Source organism: Berghia stephanieae, chromosome 1, assembly GCF_034508935.2.
Source record: "Berghia stephanieae isolate SIO BIC M18660-M18661 chromosome 1, UCSD_Bste_1.3, whole genome shotgun sequence".
NCBI lineage: Eukaryota > Metazoa > Mollusca > Gastropoda > Nudibranchia > Aeolidiidae > Berghia > Berghia stephanieae.
The window spans coordinates 22,843,146-22,869,870 of record NC_088360.1 but is presented as its reverse complement, the minus strand read 5'-3'; the positions used below and the strand labels follow the sequence as shown (position 1 = coordinate 22,869,870).

General features: G+C 34.4%; 1 protein-coding gene across 4 annotated transcripts in view; it reads left to right on the top strand.

Annotated features, from left to right (window-relative positions):
* LOC144970464 (muscle-specific protein 300 kDa-like) overlaps positions 1 to 26,725 on the top strand; it is a 503,594-nt gene that overhangs the window by 198,386 nt on the left and 278,483 nt on the right. For all 4 annotated transcript variants that reach the window (XM_078910148.1, XM_078910139.1, XM_078910156.1 and 1 more), the window contains 22 exons: positions 4,583 to 4,747; positions 5,980 to 6,138; positions 9,427 to 9,579; positions 9,856 to 10,020; positions 10,511 to 10,837; positions 11,296 to 11,448; positions 11,776 to 11,940; positions 12,324 to 12,504; positions 12,830 to 12,975; positions 13,255 to 13,407; positions 14,050 to 14,214; positions 16,554 to 16,709; positions 17,662 to 17,829; positions 18,353 to 18,505; positions 18,887 to 19,051; positions 19,913 to 20,239; positions 20,633 to 20,785; positions 21,957 to 22,121; positions 22,440 to 22,604; positions 23,323 to 23,484; positions 24,921 to 25,061; positions 25,962 to 26,126. In XM_078910148.1, the coding sequence (XP_078766274.1) occupies positions 4,583 to 4,747; positions 5,980 to 6,138; positions 9,427 to 9,579; positions 9,856 to 10,020; positions 10,511 to 10,837; positions 11,296 to 11,448; positions 11,776 to 11,940; positions 12,324 to 12,504; positions 12,830 to 12,975; positions 13,255 to 13,407; positions 14,050 to 14,214; positions 16,554 to 16,709; positions 17,662 to 17,829; positions 18,353 to 18,505; positions 18,887 to 19,051; positions 19,913 to 20,239; positions 20,633 to 20,785; positions 21,957 to 22,121; positions 22,440 to 22,604; positions 23,323 to 23,484; positions 24,921 to 25,061; positions 25,962 to 26,126 (3,852 nt within the window). The remainder of the gene's footprint in view (positions 1 to 4,582; positions 4,748 to 5,979; positions 6,139 to 9,426; positions 9,580 to 9,855; positions 10,021 to 10,510; positions 10,838 to 11,295; positions 11,449 to 11,775; positions 11,941 to 12,323; positions 12,505 to 12,829; positions 12,976 to 13,254; positions 13,408 to 14,049; positions 14,215 to 16,553; positions 16,710 to 17,661; positions 17,830 to 18,352; positions 18,506 to 18,886; positions 19,052 to 19,912; positions 20,240 to 20,632; positions 20,786 to 21,956; positions 22,122 to 22,439; positions 22,605 to 23,322; positions 23,485 to 24,920; positions 25,062 to 25,961; positions 26,127 to 26,725) is intronic.

The window sequence follows — 26,725 nt, the reverse complement described above, 5'->3', positions numbered from 1 at the left end:
CCCACAGTATCTTATTCATCTGTGGTGTTTCATTCATCCTGTTTTGTTGATAAAGGGGAAACCCGAAACGTTCATTTGATCTGTTTTTGTAATTAAATTGAAGCTTACATTCCTTTTCGTATTATTTATTTCTTCGAGCTTCGAGCAGCAACATTTACATTCATATTTGGAAGATATGATGTGCTTTCTAAATTTTTTTTCTTTCTGTTTGGGTCATTTGTGTGTTTGTTGATTGTTTACTTTTAAATATTTTGTGATGTAATTTTTCATATTTTGATAAAAGTTATCACCAATAGATATGTTTTGTTCTTTTACTATTTTAAACGTTATTTTTTTTTAAAACGGCTAGTTTTTCTCTATGCATTATTTCAATCATTTCTATGCTGTGTTATTCAAGTTGGAGATTTTTATTGTATAGTTTATTTAACATGCTAGATCTTGTAGACAATTATGTGATATATATATATATATATATATATATATATATATATATATATATATATATATATATATATATATATTATGTACGTGTGTGTGTGTGTATATATATGTGTGTGTGTATGTGTGTGTGTGTGTGTGTGTAGGTGTGTGTGTATGTATATATGATCATCCAAACAATTTGGCATACACAATACACAATACTGAAATAGGAATGCTGTATTTTCAGCCGGGTGATATGAGAACCATGGTAACGTATCGTCTAGCCCGAGTCCTACCATTTCTACCTTGTTTTATAGTTTATTCTCCCTTTACTATTTATAGACCATCAACCTTTTTTATAAATAAATACAATCTTAACATATTTATATTTGTTTCCAAACTCACTTGATCTCTTAAGTAAATTTAGAAAATGCATGATTTTTTTTTCTTTCTTCATTTACCAGTTTGACTCTTGAGTATGTCAAACTGTTCGATAGACTTGGAATCTCTGTCAATTGACTCCACAATCATTAGATAGCTTTTTATCCTTTTTTTATCTGGCCAGATTTTTTGTTGTTGACATTCTTACATTGCCTATTTCCATTTTGATTCTGGTATACCCTGAATCTATGCAAATTAGATAGAAATGACAGATTAGTTTGATCTGTAAAGGACCAATTTGCACAAGATTAAAACAAAGCAACACACTCTTAAAGAAATGAACGAAATTTTCATTGATAAACAGCCGGCACAATTATTACATCTTAGGGTAATTGTTATATCATAGGGCAATTGTTTCATCATAGGGAAATTGTTAGATCATAGGACAATAGTTATATCATACGAAATTGTTACATCATACGCCAGTTGTTACATCATAGGGCAGTTGTTACAATCATAGGACAGTTGTTACATCATAGAGGAATGTGTTATAATGTCGCTATCTAATCAAGCCTGGATAATTTCCTACTATTGAAATGTCTTCTTTAGCTTTTCCATTCCCCACATAATGAGGTATTTCTAAGCACGTCTGATACCCATTCTATTACATTTTATCTCTCAACAAAACTACCCAATTTCACAAATATTTATCTGTCAACTGTCTACAATTCAAATTTACAAGCCCGAATATTTGTTCTTTCCAAAAAGATAAAAAAAATAAAAAAACAAACCTCTATTGCTTCCAAGTGGGCAGATGCAGGTTTATCGTGTTCGTGCTACAAGAAATGTTATGTAGAAAGATGTTAACTGTTTTTTGAAATGATTTTTGTTAATTAAGAATAACATCAACTTCGGCTCAATGCTCTGCCTATTTAATGTTTTGTCAATGGGAGGGTTTATGAGAAGGTCACTAAATACCTTTCGCCTATTTTTTGTGGTCTTCTAGTATGACATTCGACTTGTGACCCGAAAGTCCGGGCGTGAATCCTGTTTGATCATTGTAGAAGGTTCTTAACTCACATTGTATCACCGCAGTTGGGCATAGAATGAGTCCATGACCAATAATAGCATATCCCTGTCGGAAAATTTGTAATATCGCCTTACAGGCATCTTGTTTTACTCTATATGTTAAACGTTTCTGTTGTCTTGGAAGTCCCTATAAAGTGCTTTGAGCACTCATAGTGGATATTGCGTAAAATAAAAGATCTGGCGATTTTTCTTTTATCATTCAAAAATATCCAACAGACAAGCACATTCACATTGCATTAATAAATATCTATATATACATAAAGTGCTTCAATTAAACTCCTTATTTCAACAATAAATCTGATTGACATAAAGGAAATCTCTAGAATCCAAAAAAAAAAAAAAAAACAAAAAAAAAAACAAAAAAAACAAACAAAATCGCTCCCAAAACAATCATAATTGTCCCGACTTTTACAGTTTGCAGTCTTCCTTCTCGTAATATTTGCAGCCACTTCCTTCCGACGTGTGGGCCAATATTTCCTACTTCAGGCCCAACCGGAATTTTTCATTTTTGCAGATTGTTTTCTGTTTAAAAATTAATCCATTCCTTTATGTTCTATAATCTCAAATATTTGGAATTAATGTCCAGTATCATTTTTATCCTTACGTCCTGTGATCCATTGACGACCGTAATGGTTCCATATATTTGTATCATAATATAATATTCCTCATCTCAAAGAAGTAAATAACAATGTCACTTTATATATCATTTCTTAATCTTACACAAAATATAAGTACTAGCAATATGAAAAAAATATTATGGCCTGTTTATTTCTTTATACCGCACAAACGATATTTAGATTGTTACATAGAGATGTTTGACCTCAAATTTATATGTCCACTTATTAGATAGTTTCAGATTTTATTATTAATTTTTTTTGACTTGCGTTTTTGTTTTCATGTTTGCAGTGATCCTATGCCTTGTTTTTTTCCCCACCAATTTTATTGGGTGAACAAATTAAAAAAAAAACATAAACTTTGATTAGCAAAACCATTACACAGCAACAATCTCGTTTATTCATTTATGAGATGTTTTTAAAAAATTTAAAAATTGTAAAAGGCTCACAAATATGTCACCAATTATTTATTGTTATTCGTCCATGGTCCATCTTTCATTTCTTTGAGGATCAGTCCGATTTTCACCATAGATAAAAACACATCAAGTACTGTGCAGACAACCTAACTTACACATTTCGCCCGTGTTTATTTATTTTGTATTTTGTGTGTTGAAATTTTATCTTCTTTAAAATATATTTGATCACCAATTTTCATTTCACCATCTTCTAATTGTTATTTTAAGTAAGACTAATGATTTGTATATATTCTTGCAATCGTTAAAAAAAAAAAATCAATGTATATAATATACAGCCTTGACCTAAGATCATAAAACTACTAAAGATTGATTTTAAGGGAAGAGTTGAGTTTCAAATGAAGACATTTTGTTTTTAGTATAAAAAAATGTAATTCTATAGACATTTGACACAAAGGATGTAAAGAGGACAATTTGAGTAAATAATAATAATAATAGTAATATGATTTTATTGTCCTCAAACTAGTGACAATTTGTCATTTGGTTACCATTTATAACAGTACAGTATTATAGAGAACATACATTACATAATACATGGTTATATATAAACTCACACACATATGCGCACTAGTAACATCGTCGTCATTGTCACCATGTCTCATAAATCATAGTTTGTATCACTCTCTATTAAATCTACGTATGCAACAGCAGAAAAAAATCATCTTTGTCCCTTTGAAGTTTGAAAACAAGTTTAAAAATGATAGTTTCAAAAACATTAAGATTTCATTGGGCCATAGTTTGGTTCTCTCGAAAACATTAAGATTTCATTGGGCCATAGTTTGGTTCTCTCGAAAACATTAAGATTTCATTGGGCCATAGTTTGGTTCTCTCAAAAACATTAAGATTTCATTGGGCCATAATTTGGTTCTCTCAAAAACATTAAGATTTCATTGGGCCATAGTTTAGTTCTCTTTTCTTTTTTTTTTTTTCACCCGATAATTTTGTTTTCCCCACCCGTGTAAATATTTGTATTTGATTCAACATTAAATTTTCTTTTACAAATCGAATTTGGAGGCTGTTTTGAATATTCCATATTTTTAATAAGAAAAATGACTCTTAAGTTTAAGATTTACAGAGTTTGTAAATGTTATGTTGGTCGTTTAAAAACTGCATGCCAACTTCAACAACATTTAATTAGAATGAAATGAATTCTATTTAATCAGTCAAGCTTTTCTCTATTTATTATGATTAATATTTTGTATTATCGTCAACATGATACACAGTCTTGGATATTTAGATAAATGTCACACTGAAGAAATGGTTACCAATTTAGGGGAAGCGTTCTGTTGATGTTCAGGTGTGATAGGGTTTGTGAGTGTGTGTGCGTGTTTGTGTGTGTGTGTGTGTGTGTGTGTGTGTGTTTGTTTGTAATAAAGGTGATGTCAGACATACAGACAAATAGAAATGGAGAGAGAGAGAGCGAGAGAGAGAGAGAGAGAGAGAGAGAGAGAGAGAGAGAGAGAGAGAGAGAGAGAGAGAGAGAGAGAGAGAGCACATTTGATAGTATTTATAAGTTATGCTCAGCAGAATCCCATATATGGTTCATACTGATAATCTCCATCCTCATCACCATTATTATTATTATTATTATTGTTATCATTGCAGGACATACTGGCCACTAAGATGGAGGGCGAACCCAAAGTAAAGAACGTTCTGGAACTAGCCCAGAGGGTTTTGCCCAACACGGCCCCGCAGGGCAAGGATATTGTCACCAGGGACACGGAGGCCCTGAAAGCTGACTGGGAGGCCTTTATTCAAGCCCTGGCCAAGGTAAGGCTTCATAGCTATCTGTATCACACGTAAATAGGGCAGGATTTAAGTAAAAGGCCAAGGTAAGGCTTCATAGCTATCTGTATCACACGTAAATAGGGCAGGATTTAAGTAAAAGGCCAAGGTAAGGCTTCATAGCTATCTGTATCACACGTAAATAGGGCAGGATTTAAGTAAAAGGCCAAGGTAAGGTTTCATAGCTGTCTGTATCACACGTAAATAGGGCAGGATTTAAGTAAAAGGCCAAGGTAAGGCTTCATAGCTGTCTGTATCACACGTAAATAGGGCAGGATTTAAGTTAAAAAAAAACAAAAAAAAACAAAAAAAACAAAAACAAAAACAAAACAAAAAAACTTACACCCCCCAAAAAAAAACAAACAACAACAACAAAAATGTTTTTTAAAAAGGAAAAGAGAAAGAAAAAACACAACAGCCACCCCTCCGCGAATAGACTAAAAAACCCCAACAAAAATCATTAAAAAAACCCAAAAAACAATCATAAAACAATTTCAAAAAAAAAAAAAAAAAAGAATTACTGGCTGTCTGACATCTATAGAACTAAGAAACAAAAATGCGAAATTTAGAAAATATCAGAGCCATACAATTCTCAAAGGAAAACCGGACATAAAAGAATTGCACATTCTAATTAATAAAGACGAGAGCACAATTGTGTTTTCAACTATTTTTATATGTTTTAATCTGGACTTCGACGTTCATTTCCGGATGTCTAGTTTTGATAGAATATAAAAATTATTTGGTTACATTTTTACATGAAACTGTAGTTCAATGAAACAGCTTTAACTTTGTGATCAAAATTAAAATATCTTTTTTGTTGTTGTTGTTCTTTTTGATAAAACAGTGTTTGTATTGACAACGTATGATGTTGTGAATATTCGTAAAGTACGTGTAGTTGTTTTATTGAGACCAGATGGTATCTTTGACTGCTATTTCAAGGGAACCTCTTAACTCTCTCCATAACACCTACATCAAAATCGTCACATTTGTTACGACACAATATACATTTTTTCTTATTCGGATTTATTTTGTACATCACAAACTTTGAAGAATGATCTTTGTTTAATTAATAAGAACATAAAGTTGTTTTGTATAGAGCTTGTGTGAGTTTAAAAATAAATTTTTCTGCTGGGTAAGCCTGTCATTTCGGGAAAATACTGAAAAGGTTCGGTAGGGATAGCGTTAAATGACAACTTTGACTTCTGTCTTCCAATCAGACCAAATCAGACCTAGAGTCCTGCATGGACCAATGGAACAGCTTTGAGAACTGGCACGAGAGGTGTGCTACCTGGCTCAAAGACATTGAAGGACGTCTCAGGGAGGTTGACCTCAAAGCTACCTTACAAGAAAAGCAGGCACAACTGGACAAACTCAAGGTAGGACATAGACGCTGATATAAAATTTGATATTTGAATAGCATTTAGTTTTAGAAGTGTAGGGACCCTTCTTTCACCTTTAGCCCCTTGTTGTTTATATTCTCCCTTCATCACCCCCCCCCACCCCTAAAAATGAAAGAAAATATATGAAAATTGAATAGAAATAATTAATCAATAAAATAACCTAAATTAGAGAGTATTAGGCATTGGTTTTGGACTTTTTCAACCTTTTGAAATTGAGCCTGTGAGCACGTTCCCCATGCCGATATGGCATAGTCTATTGCAGGTCTTACATATCCAAGATATGTCTTCTTCAGGACGTTTGAGTTTGCTCCCCATTGCGTTCCAGCAAGTTTTCGGAGAAGCTGCATTCTCTTGTACCCTTTCTGTTGACTTTCATCTATTTGATGTTTCCAAGTGAGTCGAGGGTCAAATTTCACTCCTAGATACTTAGGCATAAGGTCTTCTCTCAGAATCTTTCCATCTAAAGTTAATCGCATAGATTGCTTTTTGGTTGATAAGCTGAATGTTGTGTATGTGGTTTTATCAGCATTTACTCTCATACCCCAGTCTTTTGTCCATTTGCTCAAAGCATCAAGAGTCATCTGTATCCTGGCCTTTGCAGTACCAATATTTCTTTCAGTGCATATCAGTGCAAGGTCATCTGCATACATGGCTGCTTTTACTCCTCTGCATTTGGTTTCGCAGATGTCATTGATAAAAACGACAAAGAGGGTTGGTGAGAGAACCCCGCCTTGTGGTACTCCATTTGTCATGTTCGTTAGCTTGCTTTTAGAGTTTTGAGATTGGACTCTTGCTTTTCGATTTGTGAGGTAATCTTTAATCCATGCAAACATGTTGTGTGAAACGTTGGCTTTCTTAAGTTTGAGAAGTAGTCCTTTTGTCCAGACTTTGTCAAATGCCTTTTCCATATCCACCCAAACTGTGACTGTGTGTTTTTTTTCTTGGTAACCATTTTCGATCAGCTGCGAGATGTATGTTATCTGGTCCTCTGTGCAGCGAAATTGTCTGAAACCAGCCTGTTCATCTGATATCAACTTATTGCTTTCTAAATACCATTGGAGACGGCGATTAACAATTCTCTCCATCAGTTTACCCAAGCAGCTTGTCAAACTTATTGGTCGGTAGCTTTCGGGTTTATTTTTTGGCTTGCCATCCTTCTTAATTGGTATCATGGTTGCCTGTTTCCATTTGAGTGGAAGTTTACCCTGTTTCCAACTTGCATTGAACAGTTGTTTCATTTTCCTCTTTGTGAGGGTTCCTAGGTGTTTCAACATGTCATTAGTAACATCATCTGGACCTGGTGATTTGTTCGTTTTTAGAGATTTCAAGGCAATTTCTACTTCTTCTTTTTTAATCGAACTGAACATGATATCATCTGTGGATTCTTTGGGTGTATCCTTGTGTTTTCTCAATTCTTTATGGACTTCTCGTTTTCGTTCTTTTCTAATCTGTATACTCCCAACACTTGAGTACTGCTTCATAAAACAGTTTGCTGCTTGTTTTTTGTTGAGAATCCTCCCCTGATCATCTTCTACTGATGGTGCAGCATATCTGTTTTCTTGTCCACTTAGAGCTTTGGTTAGGTTCCATAACTTTCTTCCGTCGTCTCTGTCGTAGTCAAGTTGTCTGGTTTTTTTCATGCCATGCTTCCTGTTTTGCTTTTATTGTTTCTTTCCTGAGAGTTTTTTCAGCCTCTTTGTAAATTTCCATATTCTCATCATTTGGCTCTCTCTCTGCTTTTTTTCTGTGTTCAGTGACTTGGCTGTTGAGACTTCCTAATTTTTCAGTCCATCCTGGACAGTAGTCCTTTCTTGATCCTCTGGGGATTGATTCTTTTGCAGCTTTCATGATTGATTTTGTGAAAGCTTTGGCTGATTTTTCTACATTCCTTGTTTTACAGTTTATCAGTAAACCAATGCCTACGCGTGATCACTGGAGCAATGAAAACAACACCAATTCACAAGATGGAAACCCACACAGGAATAAAACCTCTCAAAGAACAACGAAATTTAAAAATAGTGACACAATTCTCAAAGATAAAATTCATGGAATCCCAACCACTGCATCCAAGTACAATGGAAAAGAAAGAGAATCGACTCAAAAGGGAAAACTTCATCGCCTTGGGACAAAAACTAGAGAGCGAATATAAAGTGACACCAAAGGAAGATATTGCCCAAATCAATGTCCCAAATCTCAAACCACCACCGTGGAAAAAGAAACAAAAATCCATAACCATCAACAAGAAAAACATTCGAAGCAATAATGACAATGCTCAAACCCTAAAGATGATCGATAAAAAATACCCAATGACCAACTGGATAAGAGTTTATACAGATGGCTCAGTTTCCGGCCCCCTCATGAATGGAGGTGCTGGTGCACTCATACACTGGACAGATAAAACAGAAACAAAAATATCTGTATCAGTGGGTTCAATGTGCACAAGTACTAAAACTGAAGAAAAAGCCATCCTTAATGCAACAAAAGAACTATCCAGAGATCACAGAATATACGGGAAAAATGTGGTTTACTTGACAGACTCTGATGATGCTCTCCGGTCTATTGAAAATTACCAGGACTCTGAAGCCGCACACACTGTGGAGGCCCTTGAGGGCTTATCTGATAAAACAGGAAAAATTGTGCTGCAGTGGATTCCATGTCATGAAGGTATATATGGAAATGAAATTGCCGATCAACTGGCCAAAGAAGGAGCCCAGAAGGAACAACCGAAGTCGTCAATCACTTACCATCAGCAAAAGAAAATAATAAAGCTAAAAATAGACAAAGAAAGGAATGACACACACCTAGAACACAACAAGCAGGATCCAATCCATGCCATTCAGCGAAGTAGCCAAGTCACTCTATTCCGCCTCCGAACAGGACACAATAGACTAAGAGGACATATGTTTACAAAGCTAGGTATTGGAACAACCCCTTATTGCCCATGTGGAACCGACCATGAAACCACTTTACATGTGCTTATGGATTGCCCATTATACAACGTGCAACGTTCGAACCACTGGGTCACCCCTACAACACTCAACACAAAGCTCTATGGTGAGGCTGAGGACCTAAAGCGGACCACAGACTTCATAGCAGATATCGGACTGCAGCCATAGATGTCCATCAGAGGAACGAAGAAGAAGAAGAAGAAGAGAGTATTATTTAATAGTTTACCATGACATTTTATGAATGTATATATATAACCAGCATTTTTTGTCGTTTGAATCTTACTTTTCTCACGATTCACGATTGTTTCAATTCCAGGCTCTCCACACAGAAGTGGCCAGTCATCAAAACGACCTTGACTCTCTCAGCGATGCAGCCCAGGATTTAGTCCATGTGTCTGCCGACTCCAGAGTGGTCAGCCAAGCATCTCAATTGGCCACCAAACACCAGACTGCCACCATCAACATCAAGGTATTGGAAACTTTAAATATGAATTTGTTAAATAAAAGTATTCCTGTAAATTCATGTTGTTTTACCTGTAGTTTCCAATTCTATGAATTAATATGATAACCCCAAATTGTGATAAATGAATTGAAGATTTTAGTTTTGCTGTTTGTTTTTAATCCAAAGAACTAACATTTTTTGTCAAATTTTCAGCCCTTAAAAGTTTAAAATCATGACCGTAATTAAGCATTCGATGTAGTCGAAATCTAATTTTCAAATTCTCATTCTGTTTCTCTTCTTCAGGAATTGTGCAGACGATGGGAGCAATATGTGCTGGACCACCAAGCTTACATCCAGTCATTTGACCAGTGTAGGACATGGGTGGGCCAGATGAAGGGGAAAGTGGCCCACATGGTGGACACTAGCGGCAACAAGGACTCAGTGCAAGAAAGACTTCAGGCTGTACAGGTTGGCAAATTTAAAGTTTGAGTCACTTTTTATGAAAATTTATTGGTCCGTAAAATTAGTCTCTTTCCAAGAAGGTTTGGTTAATATTTATTATATAATATTAAAACTATCATCATTACAAAGTTCTAGAAAGTGTGTTTGGACACTTGCTGTGGAGGTCTTACTTACTTACTTATCCAAACCAGCGACCACCTGAGCTCTAGCCCTTCGGTCTTGTGCCATGACGTAGAAGTTAGACGTCTTTTGTAGTTGTTCCAGGTGACTATAAAGTGTGTTACTGATGCTTGGATTTGGTGGGAGGAATGTACATCTAAGGTCTTCAAGAGGTTGACATTCAAGCAAGTGGTGTGTTACTATTTCATTGTGCTGTGGAGGTCAGAAAGAGTGATGTAACATTGTGGCTATATAACTTTGTATTGATTCTAATTTATGCGATTATTTTTCTTCTTCGCGTTCTGTCATTGTTTATATTTGCTCATAATCTTTGCAGGAGTTACTGAATGAGAAGGAAGAGGGACTCCACATGCTACAGATAGCCCTGGACAACTTACAAATCGTTCTTCCCAACACATCAGTGGCAGGACGAGACAACATCCGGCGTGATATGCAGACTCTTCAGCAAGAGTTTGATGGTCTGTCTGCCAGTCTAAATGACGCTAAGACACAACTGGACAGCACGCTAGCACAATGGACTGTCTATGATGACAGCGTGGAGCAGCTACAAAGATGGCTCAAGGAACTCGAGGCTCAAGTTGACTCAGACTCTCAGCTACAGAATACTCTGCAGGAAAAGAAGCTTCAACTGGAGAGGGTCAAGGTTAGTTGATAGAAGTCTTAGTCATATTGAGTTAATGGACCATACACAATTCGTACTTAATCACACGTATTTTGTATTTCTAAAGAGATTGCTGTAAATGACTTTATTTTAATTTCTATAATCATCACCAGGAGATTAAAAAAACGTATTGACCACTAAATCAAGCTTCGTGTTTACTATGAATGGGAGCTATATTTATGCTGTCTTTAAACTTATTTCAATTAAAATTCTCATCTTGTTGGCCTTAAATGCCTGAATTATTGTTGTGATTTATCTCTTAAGACTTCATTTTCACACCTCAAAAAATGTAATTATTTCCTGATATAATTTTTTATGTGTAAATCGATGCTAGGAGGTTTTTGCTCCAAACATCTTGCACTGTCTCAATTATTTCATATACAATATTGACTGAATTCTATTCTGCCAACTAACGCCTGTGGTGCATTCTTTGCTTGCAGGTCTTACAGTTGAATATTTCAAGTCAGCAAAGCACCATAGACAGCCTGAACGAGAAAGCAATCTTGTTAAAGAAAACAAGTCGTGACGGCAATCTGGGCAATCAGATAGCAAATGTCGTGGACAGATACGACAGGCTGGTGAAGAAAGCCAAGGTACGATTTGTTGGATATGCACTGAATATATTTGGAATCAAAGAGTGACAGGTTCTTGGAATAAGAGTTTAACAGTATAATGTTATTTTCGATATAATCACACTTTTTCAATTTTCTATGTAAAAGAAAAGCCTACTTTTCATGATAGTTAGCTTCGTCGGAAATATTTCATTTTATAGCTTTATTTTTCATTTATTTCATTTGTATTTAAATGTTTTAGACAGTCTGAATTTACGAAAAATATTTTTGACAATATTTTTATTGTAAACCAAGAGCAACGTTTTGAAACACAACCTTTATATATTCTTTTCCCCCTCTACTATCCAGGACTTAAATGATAGATGTGAAAAGAACCTTCGAGACCACCAGATTTACCGTGACAAATACATGGAAGCTTCTGATTGGCTTGGATCTGCCATGGACAAATTGGGCATGTGCAGTGACGTCAGAGGCGACAGACATGCCATTGAGGCACAACAACACAAAGTAGAGGTAGGTAGTGGCTTCATCTGATGGCTTCGTGAAGTGGCTTGCTAATGGAATGAATGTATAATTCTGTAACCTTGGCCCTGGTGTTAGATTGTAAGATCAATTAAAAACTATACTCTATCATATACATTTGTATTTCTAAAATTCATTCTAAAGATCCAACTGAAAATTGATTGAAATTAAAAATAATATTTCCATTGTAAAAGATTGGTTTCGAAGCAGAATTGTGTAAAGAGAAAAAGAGAAAAAAATATAAAACTTTCAAAACTCTGGAAGAATATATCACAAATTTATCAACTTATCAAATCGATCTGCTGTGCAAGCCATAATCTAATAAATGTACAAACGCAGTATATTATTATGGATTCATCATGCATTCTTGACAGGAAATTTTCAACACGATGGAAGGAGGCAAAAAGAAATTGCAAGAGGCCCAGCAGAAGGGAGATGTTGTCAGTCCTCAGACATCGGCTCAAGGGCAAGAACTCATCCATGAAGAGTTGTCAATGTTGACCACTGACTATGAAGGGTTTGAGTCTGACCTCAACGACATCAAGCATACTCTCTGTGAGCAATATAACCCATAACATGACATCTAGTTTGTACTGATTACTGTTTGTATTTTCATATTTAGATATTTTCTAGTTGGACTCAGTTTTTCAGATATGAATAGAAATAGAGATTTTACTCTGAGTTAATTAATTGTAAAGATAAATTTTAAAGAATTTTGAATGAAGACTCATTGATGTTCAATTGGAATTTAATCTTATGACAGCAAAATGAATAGTTTAAATATGCATATTCCTATATTCCTATCATGCATATTCCTATATTCCTATCATGCATATTCCTATATTCCTATCATGCATATTCCTATATTCCTATCACATAGCCACTCTTGGAGGTCAGTGGACGGGCTATGAAGAATTTTACGAACAGCTCAGCCATTGGATTAAAGACACAGAGAATGAGATGAAAGCAGACTCTGACATGAAGGCATCGCTGGAACAGAAAGTGGCACAATATAACAAACATAAGGTCAGAACACTTCAGCGTTTTGTTAAAAAATTGCTGCAGCCACTGAATTATTTTCAATTGGTAATGGCTGCAGACTTAAAGGTCTGGTTATATGTCAGGCCAGAGTAAAACTGAACGCCTAAAGTAATTTAAAGATCTGAAAAATTTGGTACTTTGATATATCTAATTCGATCTAATAGCTATATTTTCCTTTTGATATAAAGGTAAGCATACAGCTGTTGTTCTGGACATGCTTACTGAATGCTTATGGTGTTCATATATTGATCTTTTACATAACAGAACTGCCACAACGGAGTCTTAAAGCAGCAACAGGCCTTTGACAACCTTGCTGAACAGGCCCAGATCTTAATGCAGTCCTCTACAGATGGTCGGGTCTCCACACAACTGACACAACTGAGCTCTAGATACTCGGCACTCATCACACTTTCAAAGGTACGATATTATAAAAAATGGATAGGATGGGGAATCATTTTATGTTTTCCTACTTGCTTTTATTTGATTTACAATTTGATGAGATTTTTTCCAAGTACTAATTGGAAGTGATAGTATAAAAATTGATATTGTACTTGGAAATAATTTACTATTAACATTTATGGAGGTAATATAATTTTTTTCCATTATTTATTGAAAGTCATGACTCGTTTGAGCTGTATTATTTCATTAATTTAAATTATAAAAATAAACTGGAACGATAGAACATGTCTTGTGTTTTGACAATAAGGCAAAAAGTCAAAATCATAAAGAAGGAGTTAGCTTTTATTTCTTTGTTTTCTAATCCCATCTGTTATAAGGCAAACAGTCAAAAGCAGTAAAGAAGTAGTTGGGTTTTATTTCTTTGTTTTCTAATCCCATCTGTTATAAGGCAAGCAGTCAAAAGCAGTAAAGAATTAGCTTTTATTTCTTTGTTTTCTAATCCTATTTGTTGGTTTTAAAATCATTCCAGGAAAAAAAAAACTTTTAAAAAAGTCCAATCCAATAATACTATTCACAAAAATGTATGGCATTAGTATGTGTGATTCGTCTTGTCTATTGCAACGCTCTCCAATGGCATGATATTGTTTTTACTACAACCAGGACCTTCTGAAGCGCTATGAGCAGACCGTCCAAGACCACCAGACGTTCAGTGAGGCATTCACAAGGTCTAGTGACTGGCTGGCAGACACCAACCAACGACTAGCTGTTTGTGCTGACACGTCAGGGGATCGGTACACCATCCAAACACAGCTGGAAAGGCTGCAGGTATGTGGTGATTTTTTGTCTTTCAAAACTTGCAGTCAGAATTCAGATGCATGTGTTGGTTCTTGAAATGTTTTGCCAACCATAAACTTGAAATACTGAAATTCAGTTGATTAGTCTCCTATTGGGTAATTTTCTATTTAATGCTTTTTATTAATGAAACTTGCAATTTATCGGAACGTGTGAAGAATTTAGATTATCACTATAAATACCAAAATGAAGATAAAAGGACAATTTGTTTGAATTGATCTCTGAAATTTTTTTTTATTTCTATCTCAGATGTTTGTGAGGGTAAGTTGATTTTGAGAAGTAGTGAATAATTCCATTTGAAATTTGAACTGACCACCACTGTTTTGAACTGTCTTTGTCATGCACGATAGTGCTTCCAAGTGATGGTGATGTGTTGTTGATATGTGTGATTATTGATCAACCAGAAGCCATTTAATATGTTAAATTGTACAGATGGAGAACATACGAGGTATAGCTCAATGTTTAGCACTGCCTTTGTCATGACCTTAACGATTACTTCAAGCTCTGTGCAGAAAACGATCAAGATACGCCGTGCGTTGTGCGTGTGACAGACACACCCCAAATATTACCCTTTACACAAATGACTTATTGCTATCCAGAGTATCGTAAGATTCAATCAAGGAATAAAAATGATCTTGGATTCATTTATCAGCTATACAAATGTAACAAATTGAAAACAAAATGAATATGTTTATGTTGTGTATATCGCATGAATGAAAGAAAGGGAGGAAGAGAGAGAGAGAGAGAGAGAGAGAGAGAGAGAGAGAGAGAGAGAGAGAGAGAGAGAGAGAGAGAGAGAGAGAGAGAGAGAGAGAGAGAGAGAATATGTAGGAGTGAAATATCTGTTAAATGTTATAGTTATCATTTAACGTTATAACAAGTGTAACTAAATGCCAAATTGTCATTTTTATGGACAATAAAGATCTATTATTATTATTATTATTATTATTATTTTATTATTATTATTATTATTATTATTATTATTATTATTATTATTATATTATTATTATTATTATTATTATTATTATTATTTATTATTATTATTATTATTTTATTATTATTATTATTAATATTATTATTATTATTATTAATATTAATATTATTATTATTATTAATATTAATATTATTATTATTATTATTATTATTATTATTATTATTATTATTATTATTATATTATTATTATTATTATTATTATTATTATTATTATATTATATTACCAATGTTAATGTTTTCACAGTGTGTGATGATAACATGTTGTGGTTTGTTTTCTAATAACACCGTTCCCATCTAGTATACTGGTAATACTGGATTTCATTCTCAACATTTTATTTTAAAAGCGGAATGAGGAAAGAAATGTTTCACTGAAGATCACATTATATTTCTTCTGACAAATGTTAAATCTTATAGAGGACAAAGGTAGATTTCTGACAAATATTAAATCTTATAGAGGACAAAGGTAGATTTCTGACAAATATTAAATCTTATAGAGGACAAATGTAGATTTCTGACAAATATTAAATCTTATAGAGGACAAATGTAGATTTCTGACAAATATTAAATCTTATAGAGGACAAATGTAGATTTCTGTCAAATATTAAATCTTATAGAGGACAAATGTAGATTTCTGTCAAATATTAAATCTTATAGAGGACAAAGGTAGATTTCTGACAAATATTAAATCTTATAGAGGACAAATGTAGATTTCTGACAAATATTAAATCTTATAGAGGACAAATGTAGATTTCTGTCAAATATTAAATCTTATAGAGGACAAAGGTAGATTTCTGTCAAATGTTAAATCTTATAGAGGACAAAGGTAGATTTCTGACAAATATTAAATCTTATAGAGGACAAAGGTAGATTTCTGACAAATATTAAATCTTATAGAGGACAAAGGTAGATTTCTATCAAATATTAAATCTTATTGAGGACAAAGGTAGATTTCTGTCAAATGTTAACTCTTATAGAGGACAAAGGTAGATTTCTGACAAATGGTAACTCTTATAGAGGACAAAGGTAGATTTCTGACAAATGGTAACTCTTATAGAGGACAAATGTAGATTTCTAAAGAACAGATCCGCGTGCCACATAACCTCAATTTTTGAAAAAGAAAATAGCAAAAAAAAAAAAAAAACAAAAGAAAGAAAAGAAAGAAAGAAAAAAAAATCGTATTTCCTCACTAACTTTATTATTTAAACCCACTAATGATTTCTTCGATAATCATTTAAATATATTGTTCATGTATATCAACACTTTAAAAAAAAATTTTTTATTTCTTTTTTCAAAAATCATCTTATTTTATTTTTCATCAGGAGTTTGTGGTAGTGAAAGAAGAAGGGCAAATCCTGCTCCACACGGCCGTGACTTGGGGTGAGAAGGCGATGGCGAACACTTCTGTTGAAGGTAGAGAGATTATTAGGTCAAGCCTACAGAAACTACAGAACGATTGGGATGTTATGATCTCTCAGGTAAATTCGACTATAACAACTACATTGAATTGTAAGAAATAAAAAATTTGAGCTTTTATATAGCGCAATATCCACTAAATGTGCTCAAAGCTTTACAATGGGTTCCCTGGCCAACAGCAACATTTAACATTTAGGACGGGACAATGTCTGTTAGGCAATGGCACAATTTTTTTTTGGACAAAGACAACGTTGTTAACAGCCAGGTACTCATTTTACATTTGAGTACAGTGAGAGAATGTGAGTAAAGAGCCTTCTCCAAGGCCTCAACTATGCGCCAAGTGAGGCTTGAACCCAGGACCTTCCGATCCGAAAGTGAGTGTCATACCGCTAGATCACATAACTGCACAATTTTAAACAATCTGAGCAAAGAAAAGTCTAAACTGACAGAAAATTACGGGCATGAATATTTGATAACAGGGATAGGGTTGCGCAGAGGGTCTTTGCTTCATACACAGAATGTACTGAGTTCGATTCCCCACCACGCTGTACGTCCTTGATCAAATCACCTAGCCCTAGCTCACTTTATGCATTGCACTGAGGCTGAAGCCTTGGTTAAATAAAGGGAATTTCATTGTATTTTATTTGTTTGTAATAAGCTGCTGTATCAATTGGATTCAGTAGTCTGATGTCACGCCGCCCGGCAACGGCGGCCATCTTGGTTCTGAACAAAGAAAATCATTACTTTTTATTCTTCATGCTGGCTAGAACTTTTCATATGCCTTGTGATCAGAATGTGTAAAAGTCAAAACATGATCAAATTTATGTTTTTTTTCCTCTGGATACGCTTTTATGCTCGCCGGAAAAATATTTCATACAGGCGTCCGCCATTGTTCCAATAGTTTAGAGCCAGTGTTACTAAGTTACCATGCGTCATTAGGAAGGAAGTGACGTTACGTGATAATGTAAAAAGATGAATTCCTGAAATGAATAATTTTTCTTGTTGTAATTGTAGGTGACAGACACCAAGGTGATGCTGGAGTCTTGTCTTCTTCAATGGAGTGACTACACAGCATCCAACGACCAAGTCATCAAGTGGCTCAAAGACATGGAAAAGAGGCTGAGGGACACACAGCCCAAGGCTGACCTCAGTGAGAAGAAGGCAGAGCTACAGAGGGTCAAGGTAAATCACTCTGTCAACCCCCCACCCCCCCTCCCCCCCAAAAAAAAAATAAAAATAAAAAAAATAAAATTGGCCATAATAATTGCAGAAACTAATTTTTGAGTGTTTATTTCATCACATGTGATGAGTTGCTGTTTTTACTGATTTAAATTTTGTGACCATTCTCCTGGATTTGTTTTGCAATGAATTAATCATGATTTTTGTCATGAAGATTTGTAGGTATCTAATAGGTTTTATTTTTGTTTTGTTTTTGAGCGAACCTCGCAAAGTAGAGTTTTGTTTTCATCTATTAAAATGAGAATTTTCCTGTAAATGTAAAATGTTTAAAAAAAAAAAAGTATCTGGATATATATATTTTTTTAAAGAATAAAAGATATATTAAAGACATCCCCTTTCTCACCAAGAAAAGAAAAAAAAAAAAAAAGAAGTTAAAACAAGCATTTGAAATAATTAAAATTGTCCTTTTCACTTTGTTTGAGACAACTAAAAACTAACCAAAATGAATTTCTCTTGACTATTTCAGGGCATGTACCAAGACATTGTGTCATACGAACAAATGGTGGAATCTGTCAACTCTAAGGCTGCTGATCTGGCCGAGAAGAGTCCGGCCAGTCGGGCCACCATTGACACGTCACAAATCATTGCAAGATACAACAGTGTCAAGGAACAGGCCAAAGTAAGGGGTTTGTTTATGCCGTCTGGTTACACGAGATGTGCTGCAATTTGGGGAGGTCATCAACATGAATGTTTACAAAACATTATTTTGTTTAGTGGTGATAATAATCATTTACGCAAATTTTCATTATAAACCAGATTCTTTGTTATCTGAATCTTAAATACTTACAAACGTACTTTTTAAAATTAAAAATGAAAAACATTCTTCTTCTTCTTCTTCTTCTTCTTCTTCTTCTTCTTCTTCTTCTTCTTCTTCTTCTTCTTCTTCTTCTTCTTCTTCTTCTTCTTCTTCTTCTTCTTCTTCTTCTTCTTCTTCTTCTTCTTTTTTGCTAAAAGCATTAAAAAATAAATAAAGGCAACTGATTTATTTCCCTTCCTCTAGGATCTTTTGGCAAGGAGTGAAGAGAATGTGGCCCACCATCAAGACTTCCACGACAGCTGTAACAGTTTCACTTCTTGGTTACGTATCTCTATAGAAAAGCTAACCACATGCTCTGACACTTATGGAGAGAAATCTGCCATCGAGACAAAGATAGAGAAAGCTAAGGTGGGAAAGATTATATTTTATCGGGTTTCTTTCTTATGCAATACTTAGTTTTGTTTTCTTATGTGTAGAAAAAGCCATATTTACAGCCAGTGTTGGTGACTTAATTAACATGATGCTTTGGCAAAAGGGTTAAAATATGCGTCTTTTAGGCCTATTCCTGTAAGATTCAATCTATTCAGTTTGTTATACGCAGATCAATAAAAATCAAAAGTGAAATGAGAAGCAAAGTCATCACTAGGAGAGGGATTAGAATCTGGTTTGCAAGTGGGTCACTTAATTTCCATGGGTCTTGTTGATGCAGTTGTCAGCTTGTGTTATCTATACACATTTTAGTTATTTCCTTTCTTTCTTTTTTTTTTCTTCACTCCATTAAAAAAAAAAAAAAAAGAAAACACACCATTTAATCCTCTCCTTACCAGCCATTTTCAAGATTTTCCCCAAAACTTCACACTCAACTAACACAAAATATTTTTTTTATCACAAAAGCAATAACATTCTTGAGATACATAATTTCTTTAGCAAAACATGCTCCACAACACACTGTCCATTTTCTTTAAATTTTATGATGTACAAAAGAAATTTGAATAAGAAAAAATGTTGGTTGTATTGTAACGAATGTTAACATGGAGAGTGTTAACACGGTTGCAAGTTAGTTTCCTTTCAGAATGTAGCATGTTGATTTTATGACTGCTATTTATATTTACTTCATATATAAATCACATAGTTGCCAATTATAAAGGGCTATTAATTTTGCTTCATGATTTTAATTGGAAGATTTACTCTTAAATACTTGGCCAGTAAAATCTGTGTTGTAGCTTTCAATTAGGTAGGATTATTCTATCTTTCTTTCCTCCCAAACAGTCTTTGCTTGCCAACCTTAGCGAAGGGACTCAGCGTCTGACTCAAGCCACAAAGGCAGGGGAAGCAACTCTTCCATCCACATCTGCTTCGGGCCAGACCAAGATCCGCCAGGAGCTCCAAGCAATCAACAGGGACTTTGACGAGTTCCGTGTGCAGCTGGTGCAGGCCCAAACTGACCTGGAAAACTGCCAGACTCGCTGGGAAGAGTTTGAATCAAGCTACCAAGAGTTTGGTAACTGGCTCAGAGAGACTGAAGTCCATCTCCGTATGGAGCTTGACCCTAAGGCAACAGTGGAGGAGAAGAAGAAACACTGGGAAGAATATTTGGTGAGCAAAGCCAGACAATTACTTTAGGTCTTATAAAGTTTATGTTCTTGTGATCATATAAATGTTTCTTTTCGAAAAGTTATGTAATCATATGATGTCATATTATCATCGAAATGTTTATTATTGTTATCATTTCAATATCATCATCATCATCATCATCATCATCATCATCATCATCATCATCAGTATCAACAACATCAGCATCATATTTTTCCTCAGCCTTTTTCCTCATCAACATTGTCTAAATTTGTAGAATATAAAGGATAAAACTATACCATTTGTTTCAAGACGTCTCTTGCGTGGAGAAGAACTTCTGATTGTTTATCATTGTGTATGTTTATCATTGTGTATGTTTATCATTTGTATGTTTAGCATTATGTACCATTCTTACAGTTGTACCTAGAGGACGCCATCTCTCACCAAACCTCCCTGGACAGAGTGAGTGAAAAGGCTCAAGCCTTGGTCCAAACCAACGCAGATGCCAAAACCTCCCATGCCATTACACAGCTTACAACCCGATACCACAGTGCCATTGCATTGGCTAAGGTTCGTATTGTTATTTTCATTTGATATAATTGTCACCCCTCGCTTCAATCTGATATTTTGTCGAGGTAGAATCAGGTGATGAACATTGAATTTCAAATCTATGCGATCACATCAGATACAAAATTTGATGGTTTTTAAAAATTCAGTCTTTAAATTGCATTCATTTTGGTTAATTTACTTGGTTACATGTCCTCTTGATGTTTCAACGGCGTATAAAAGTAAAGATTAAATTAAACTGAGCTTTTATATAGAGCATTTTGCACTAGACATGCTCAAAGTGCTTGACTAGGGGTCCCTGGCCAACAGCAACAATTAACATGTAGGACGGGACATGACGCCTGTTAGGCGATAATATAATTTTTTCGGACAGAGACAGAGCTGTTAACGGCCAGGTACACATTTTACACCTGAGTGCAGTTAGAGAATGTGAGTAAAGAGCCTTTTCCAAGGACTCAACCATGCACTGAGCGAGGCTCGAACCCAGGACCTTCCGAGTGTCATACCACAAGACCACATAGCCACACATGTAAGGCTGACACAGTAGATCTCCAACCGTCACGGTCTGCCGCCATCTTTGACATCTGTCCCCATGTCCATTTCTGGGCTTTCGTTTCACAGTCCTCCACGTCTCCAAGGGAGGTTACCCTCATCTCCTTTATCCCTGCGGGTTCCATCTGAGGACAATCCTTTGAATAGCATCATGGTATATCTGGAGGCCAGCCCACCTCCATCTTCTTCTCTTCACAATGCTGGCTCTAGCCTTGTTCTTTTCATCAAGTCACTATTTGTTTCGTTGATTAAATGCATATCACTTTTACTGGAATCAAAGATTTACGCTAGGCAGTAAGATAATTGATATATATCTATTCACCGATTTAGCTTTTGCTGTTGTTTTGAATTCTTGTTTTGTATTATTCTCTGTCTTTTTTATTATTAAATATAAGTTGGGAATATGACATAAAAAAAAAAATGGAAATGTTTTTTGTCTGGAAATAAACGAATTTTATGGTACTTGTAATGACAATAGATGTATTTAGAGCATTTAAGCTAAAACAGAACCGCATTTAAAATTAGTTACTTTAAAATCTGTAATCTGAAAAAAAAATTCAAAATAACTGTTACCAAAACTTATTATAATAAATAATTTTTCACTTTTGGATCTTTTTCATAGGATATAACAAACAACCTGGAAAACTACTACAACACTCACAAACTGTACAAACAAAACCACCACTTGTTTATTGATTGGCTGAGGGAGACCAAACTACGTTTGAAGACAGTCAATGATGACAGAGGCACTAGAGATATGGTACACAGCAAACTGTTGGAAGTCGATGTAAGTCATCACTGAAAATATTGCCTAATTTTTTCTCATAACAAATAGTTGTTTTTAAAAAAAATCAGAAATAGAAATAATAAGCGTATTGATGGATTCTTTTGTGTTCAATTCATAGCTTTGTTTAAACAACTAATTTAAATGGTCGTGTTTCGGTTGTAATAATTTATATTATATCATAAGTTTTAAAGTAAGATTTCCTTGTTTACTGCCTTATCCACGTTCTCAGTTATCATTTCAAAGACTACAGATTAAAGCTATTCATCTGCACTTTTATTGGATTTCACTCAAGTGTGTAACTATTCTGTTTTTCTACAGGAAATTCAGGGAGCCCTGGATCAAGGTCACACCATCCTGCGTACCGTACTGGACAGCTGTGAGAAGACTGTCCCCAACACCAACCAGAAGGGAGTTCATACTATCAGGCTTGAGGCAGACACCGCCAAAGCTGACTACGAGAATATTCTCACACAAGTGTCACAGGTGAGATCTAAGATAATGATTTGGGGGTTATAAAAGATTTCCAGTAAATGAGAATTTCATGACAGGCTATGTGGTCTAGTGGTATGACACCAGCTTTTGGATCGAAAGGTCCTGGGTTCGATCCTCACTCGGCGCATAGTTGAGTCCTTGGAAATGACTCTTTACTCACATTCTCTCACCGTACTCAGGTGTAAAAAGAGTACCTGGCCGTTAACAGCGTTATCTTTGTCTGAAAAAAATTTGTCATAGTGTCTAACAGGCATCATAATCGTCCTACATGTTAAATGTTGCTGTTGGCCAGGGACCCCTTGTAAAGCGTTTTGAGCACATTTAGTGGATATTGCGCTATATAAAAAAGCTCTTATGTGGTCAACAAGATGTGAATATTTGACTGCATTCAATCCAGTTGGATCCAATGCCTGCCTATCATACAAATGTTTAATAAAGATAATAGTGTAATAACTCATCCGACCTAACATGTTAAAAGACAAAGGTTCAATAAATGACAATGTTTCCAAATTGTTGATAATGTTCCAATACAAGTGTAAAGAGGAACAGAAATGAGATCTTTATACATTTTATTACTGATCTGATTTAATAGTTTAAAAGACAAAGGCTCAGCGCACGATAATGACTTTAAACTGTTTATCATCTTCCAATACAAGCCTTGTAGATGAGCACACAAAAAATGAACACATTGTTACTGTATGCATTTCAGGTGAAACGAAGCCTAGAGGGAGCATTGGCCCATAATGATGAGTTTGAACACCAATACCAGAATTTTGCTGATTGGTTGACAGAGACAGAGAGGAGGCTTGGCTCCAGCATGGAGTTAAAGGCAGATCTTCCAGAGAAACGGTCTAGTCTGGAGAAATATAAGGTAAATCATTATTTTGGCAACAGGTCTAGTCTGGAGAAATATAAGGTAAATCATTATTTTGGCAATAGGTCTAGTCTGGAGAAATATAAGGTATATCATTATTTTGGCAATAGGTCTAGTCTGGAGAAATATAAGGTAAATCATTATTTTGGCAATAGGTCTAGTCTGGAGAAATATAAGGTATATCATTATTTTGGCAATAGGTCTAGTCTGGAGAAATATAAGGTAAATCATTATTTTGGCAATAGTAGAATTTCAAAAGTGAAAATATGAGTATTGTGTCATAGACTTCATCTTTTACCTAATATATTATAATTGCTATAATACTTTTTTTTTTTACATGAGATAATTTTTGATGGCAATCATGTTACCTACCAGATATCTTCTACCTTCTCCCTTCCAAGATAAATTATGTTGATTGATTTACCAATAGTTAATTGCCTTGGGTTTGTTAAATACATTTCTCTTTTTCTACGTCTTCATATTTAACACACGACAAGCAGACTTGTTGTTTAGATTTTATTGCTTTGACAGAAATGTACAAGGTACTCAACAGCTAGTGTTATTTTTTTTCTCTCGTTAAATTTATTTATGGCTCTTTTTTCTGTCTAAGAGAATTGGGGAAACTTTTCAATTTAAACAATCTTTTAATGTAAGCATAAATATTATTCAGTGAATTAAACTCCAAAATTTGAAGAGTTCTTTGTGAAAGAAGTGATTTAGAAAATGTGATTTTTGTATAAATTAAGCACCAATGAACAATAAAAATAAAATGTATGGCTTAGCCAATCAAATGTTTGTTCGTCTTATTCACGACAATCAACCTGTTTGTCACACCAGGCAATTCAAGCAGATATCTGTATGGCTTAGCCAATCAAATGTTTGTTCATCTTATTCACGAAAATCAACCTGTTTGTCACACCAGGCAATTCAAGCTGATATCTGTATGGTTTAGCCAATCAAATGTTTGTTCATCTTATTCACGAAAATCAACCTGTTTGTCACACCAGGCAATTCAAGCTGATATCTGTATGGCTTAGCCAATCAAATGTTTGTTCATCTTATTCACGAAAATCAACCTGTTTGTCACACCAGGCAATTCAAGCAGATATCTGTATGGCTTAGCCAATCAAATGTTTGTTCATCTTATTCACGAAAATCAACCTGTTTGTCACACCAGGCAATTCAAGCAGATATCTGTATGGCTTAGCCAATCAAATGTTTGTTCATCTTATTCACGAAAAAACAACCTGTTTGTCACACCAGGCAATTCAAGCTGATATCTGTATGGCTTAGCCAATCAAATGTTTGTTCATCTTATTCATGAAAATCAACCTGTTTGTCACACCAGGCAATTCAAGCCGATATCTGTATGGCTTAGCCAATCAAATGTTTGTTCGTCTTATTCACGAAAATCAACCTGTTTGTCACACCAGGCAATTCTAGCAGATATCAACGCCCACAAAGACGTCTTAGATCGCCTTGAAGAAAAAGCAAGTCTGGTCAAAGATGCTGCTCCTAAAACCAAGATCTCAGACTTGAGACAACATTACGTTGGCCTCTTGGAAAAGAGCAGGGTAAGGGAAAGTAAAACTGAGCATTGTTTACCTCACATCAATTGCCTTTAATTTGGACAATAAAGATTATTATTATTATTATTATTATTATTATTATTATTATTATTATTATTATTATTATTATTATTATTATTATTATTATTATTATTATTATTATTATTATTATTATCATTATTATTATTATTATAATCGAGTTGATTAACCCTCTCCCTACCAGACATTTTTAGAATTTTTCCCAAATTTCACACCCACCCAACACAAAAGTTGACATTTCTTACTCAAACAGAAAAGCAACAAGCACATTCTATACATAATATTGTTCGACAATATTGTGAGCTCTATTACAGAATGTCAAGTTTATATAGCTATAGCAAAAAGAAATGAAATCTGGATGAAAAAAGTGACGGTTGCATCGTAACAAATGTGACGATTTTCCAATAAGTGGTAAGGAGAGGGTTAAAGAATTTATAATACAAGTGATGCTGCTTGCAACTCGTGGAAGTCATTAAATGTAAACAATCAAAAGAAAAAAAAAGACAGAAGACAAAGACTGATGATTAGGATGTTTTGGGTTTTGCAGCGTCAACAGAACCTGGTGAATAAGACACTCAAAACCAATGTCAGATGAGAGGGAGATGTTTTATCAAGGCCTTCCTTTCACCTTGCAGTCATCTTTAGTTACTGTTTTGTTCATTGTATTTTTGTTAACATAGGGGGAAACCCGAAACATCCTAAGTTTTTTTTTGGTCTTTTGGAGTTGAGTTGATGCTTGTCATCTATTTTTTTTTTCATTGTTATTCTCGAAAAATGGTGTAAGATTTTAGAATATCTAAACCCCTTACATCCTCCACAAAAAAAGCAGAATACAATAAAATTTATTGTTTTTTCTCACTATTTCAGGCTGCCGTGAAGAGTGTGGACGAGCAAGTTGTCGCTCATGAAGAATACAGAAAGTCTTACATCGGCTGTCTTGACTGGCTGGCCAATACCAAGCACAGACTACAACGATTAGCGGATTACTCAGGAGACAAGAGGACTCTTCAAGACAGGCTTCATCAGCTCAGGGTACTAAAAAATTTATTTCACCTTATTCATTGGGCCATTTTTTTTCCCAAGACTTTATCTCTAGAAAAGACTGACGCTTCTTGTTCAATGAAAAAAGATGAGATAACAACAGCAGGGCTCAAACTGGCTGCCCAAAGTGAAAGTGCTATACTTTATTCACTTGCCCGTGTATTGAATGTGATAACTTGATTCATGAAAGACACAATCAGTAAAGAAAGATAAATATGATTAGAAGAGTAATAGGTAAAGGATTTTTGTGATGCGACGAATAAAATACCTTTAAATACTGTAAACTAATATTTGGTTATATAGTTGCCAAATTTGCTGAATTGATTTTTATCATTCAATAAAATTATTTATCTTTTGAAAAGCTTTCTTTTGAAGCTATTTACTTCTTGATCACATAATAATAATAATAATAATAATAATAATAATAATAATAATAATAATAATAATAATAATAATAATAATAATAATAATAATAGTGATAATAATAATAACAGTGATAATAATAATAATAATAATAATAATAATAATAATAATAATAATAATAATAATAATAATAATAATAATAATAATAATAATAGATAATAATAATA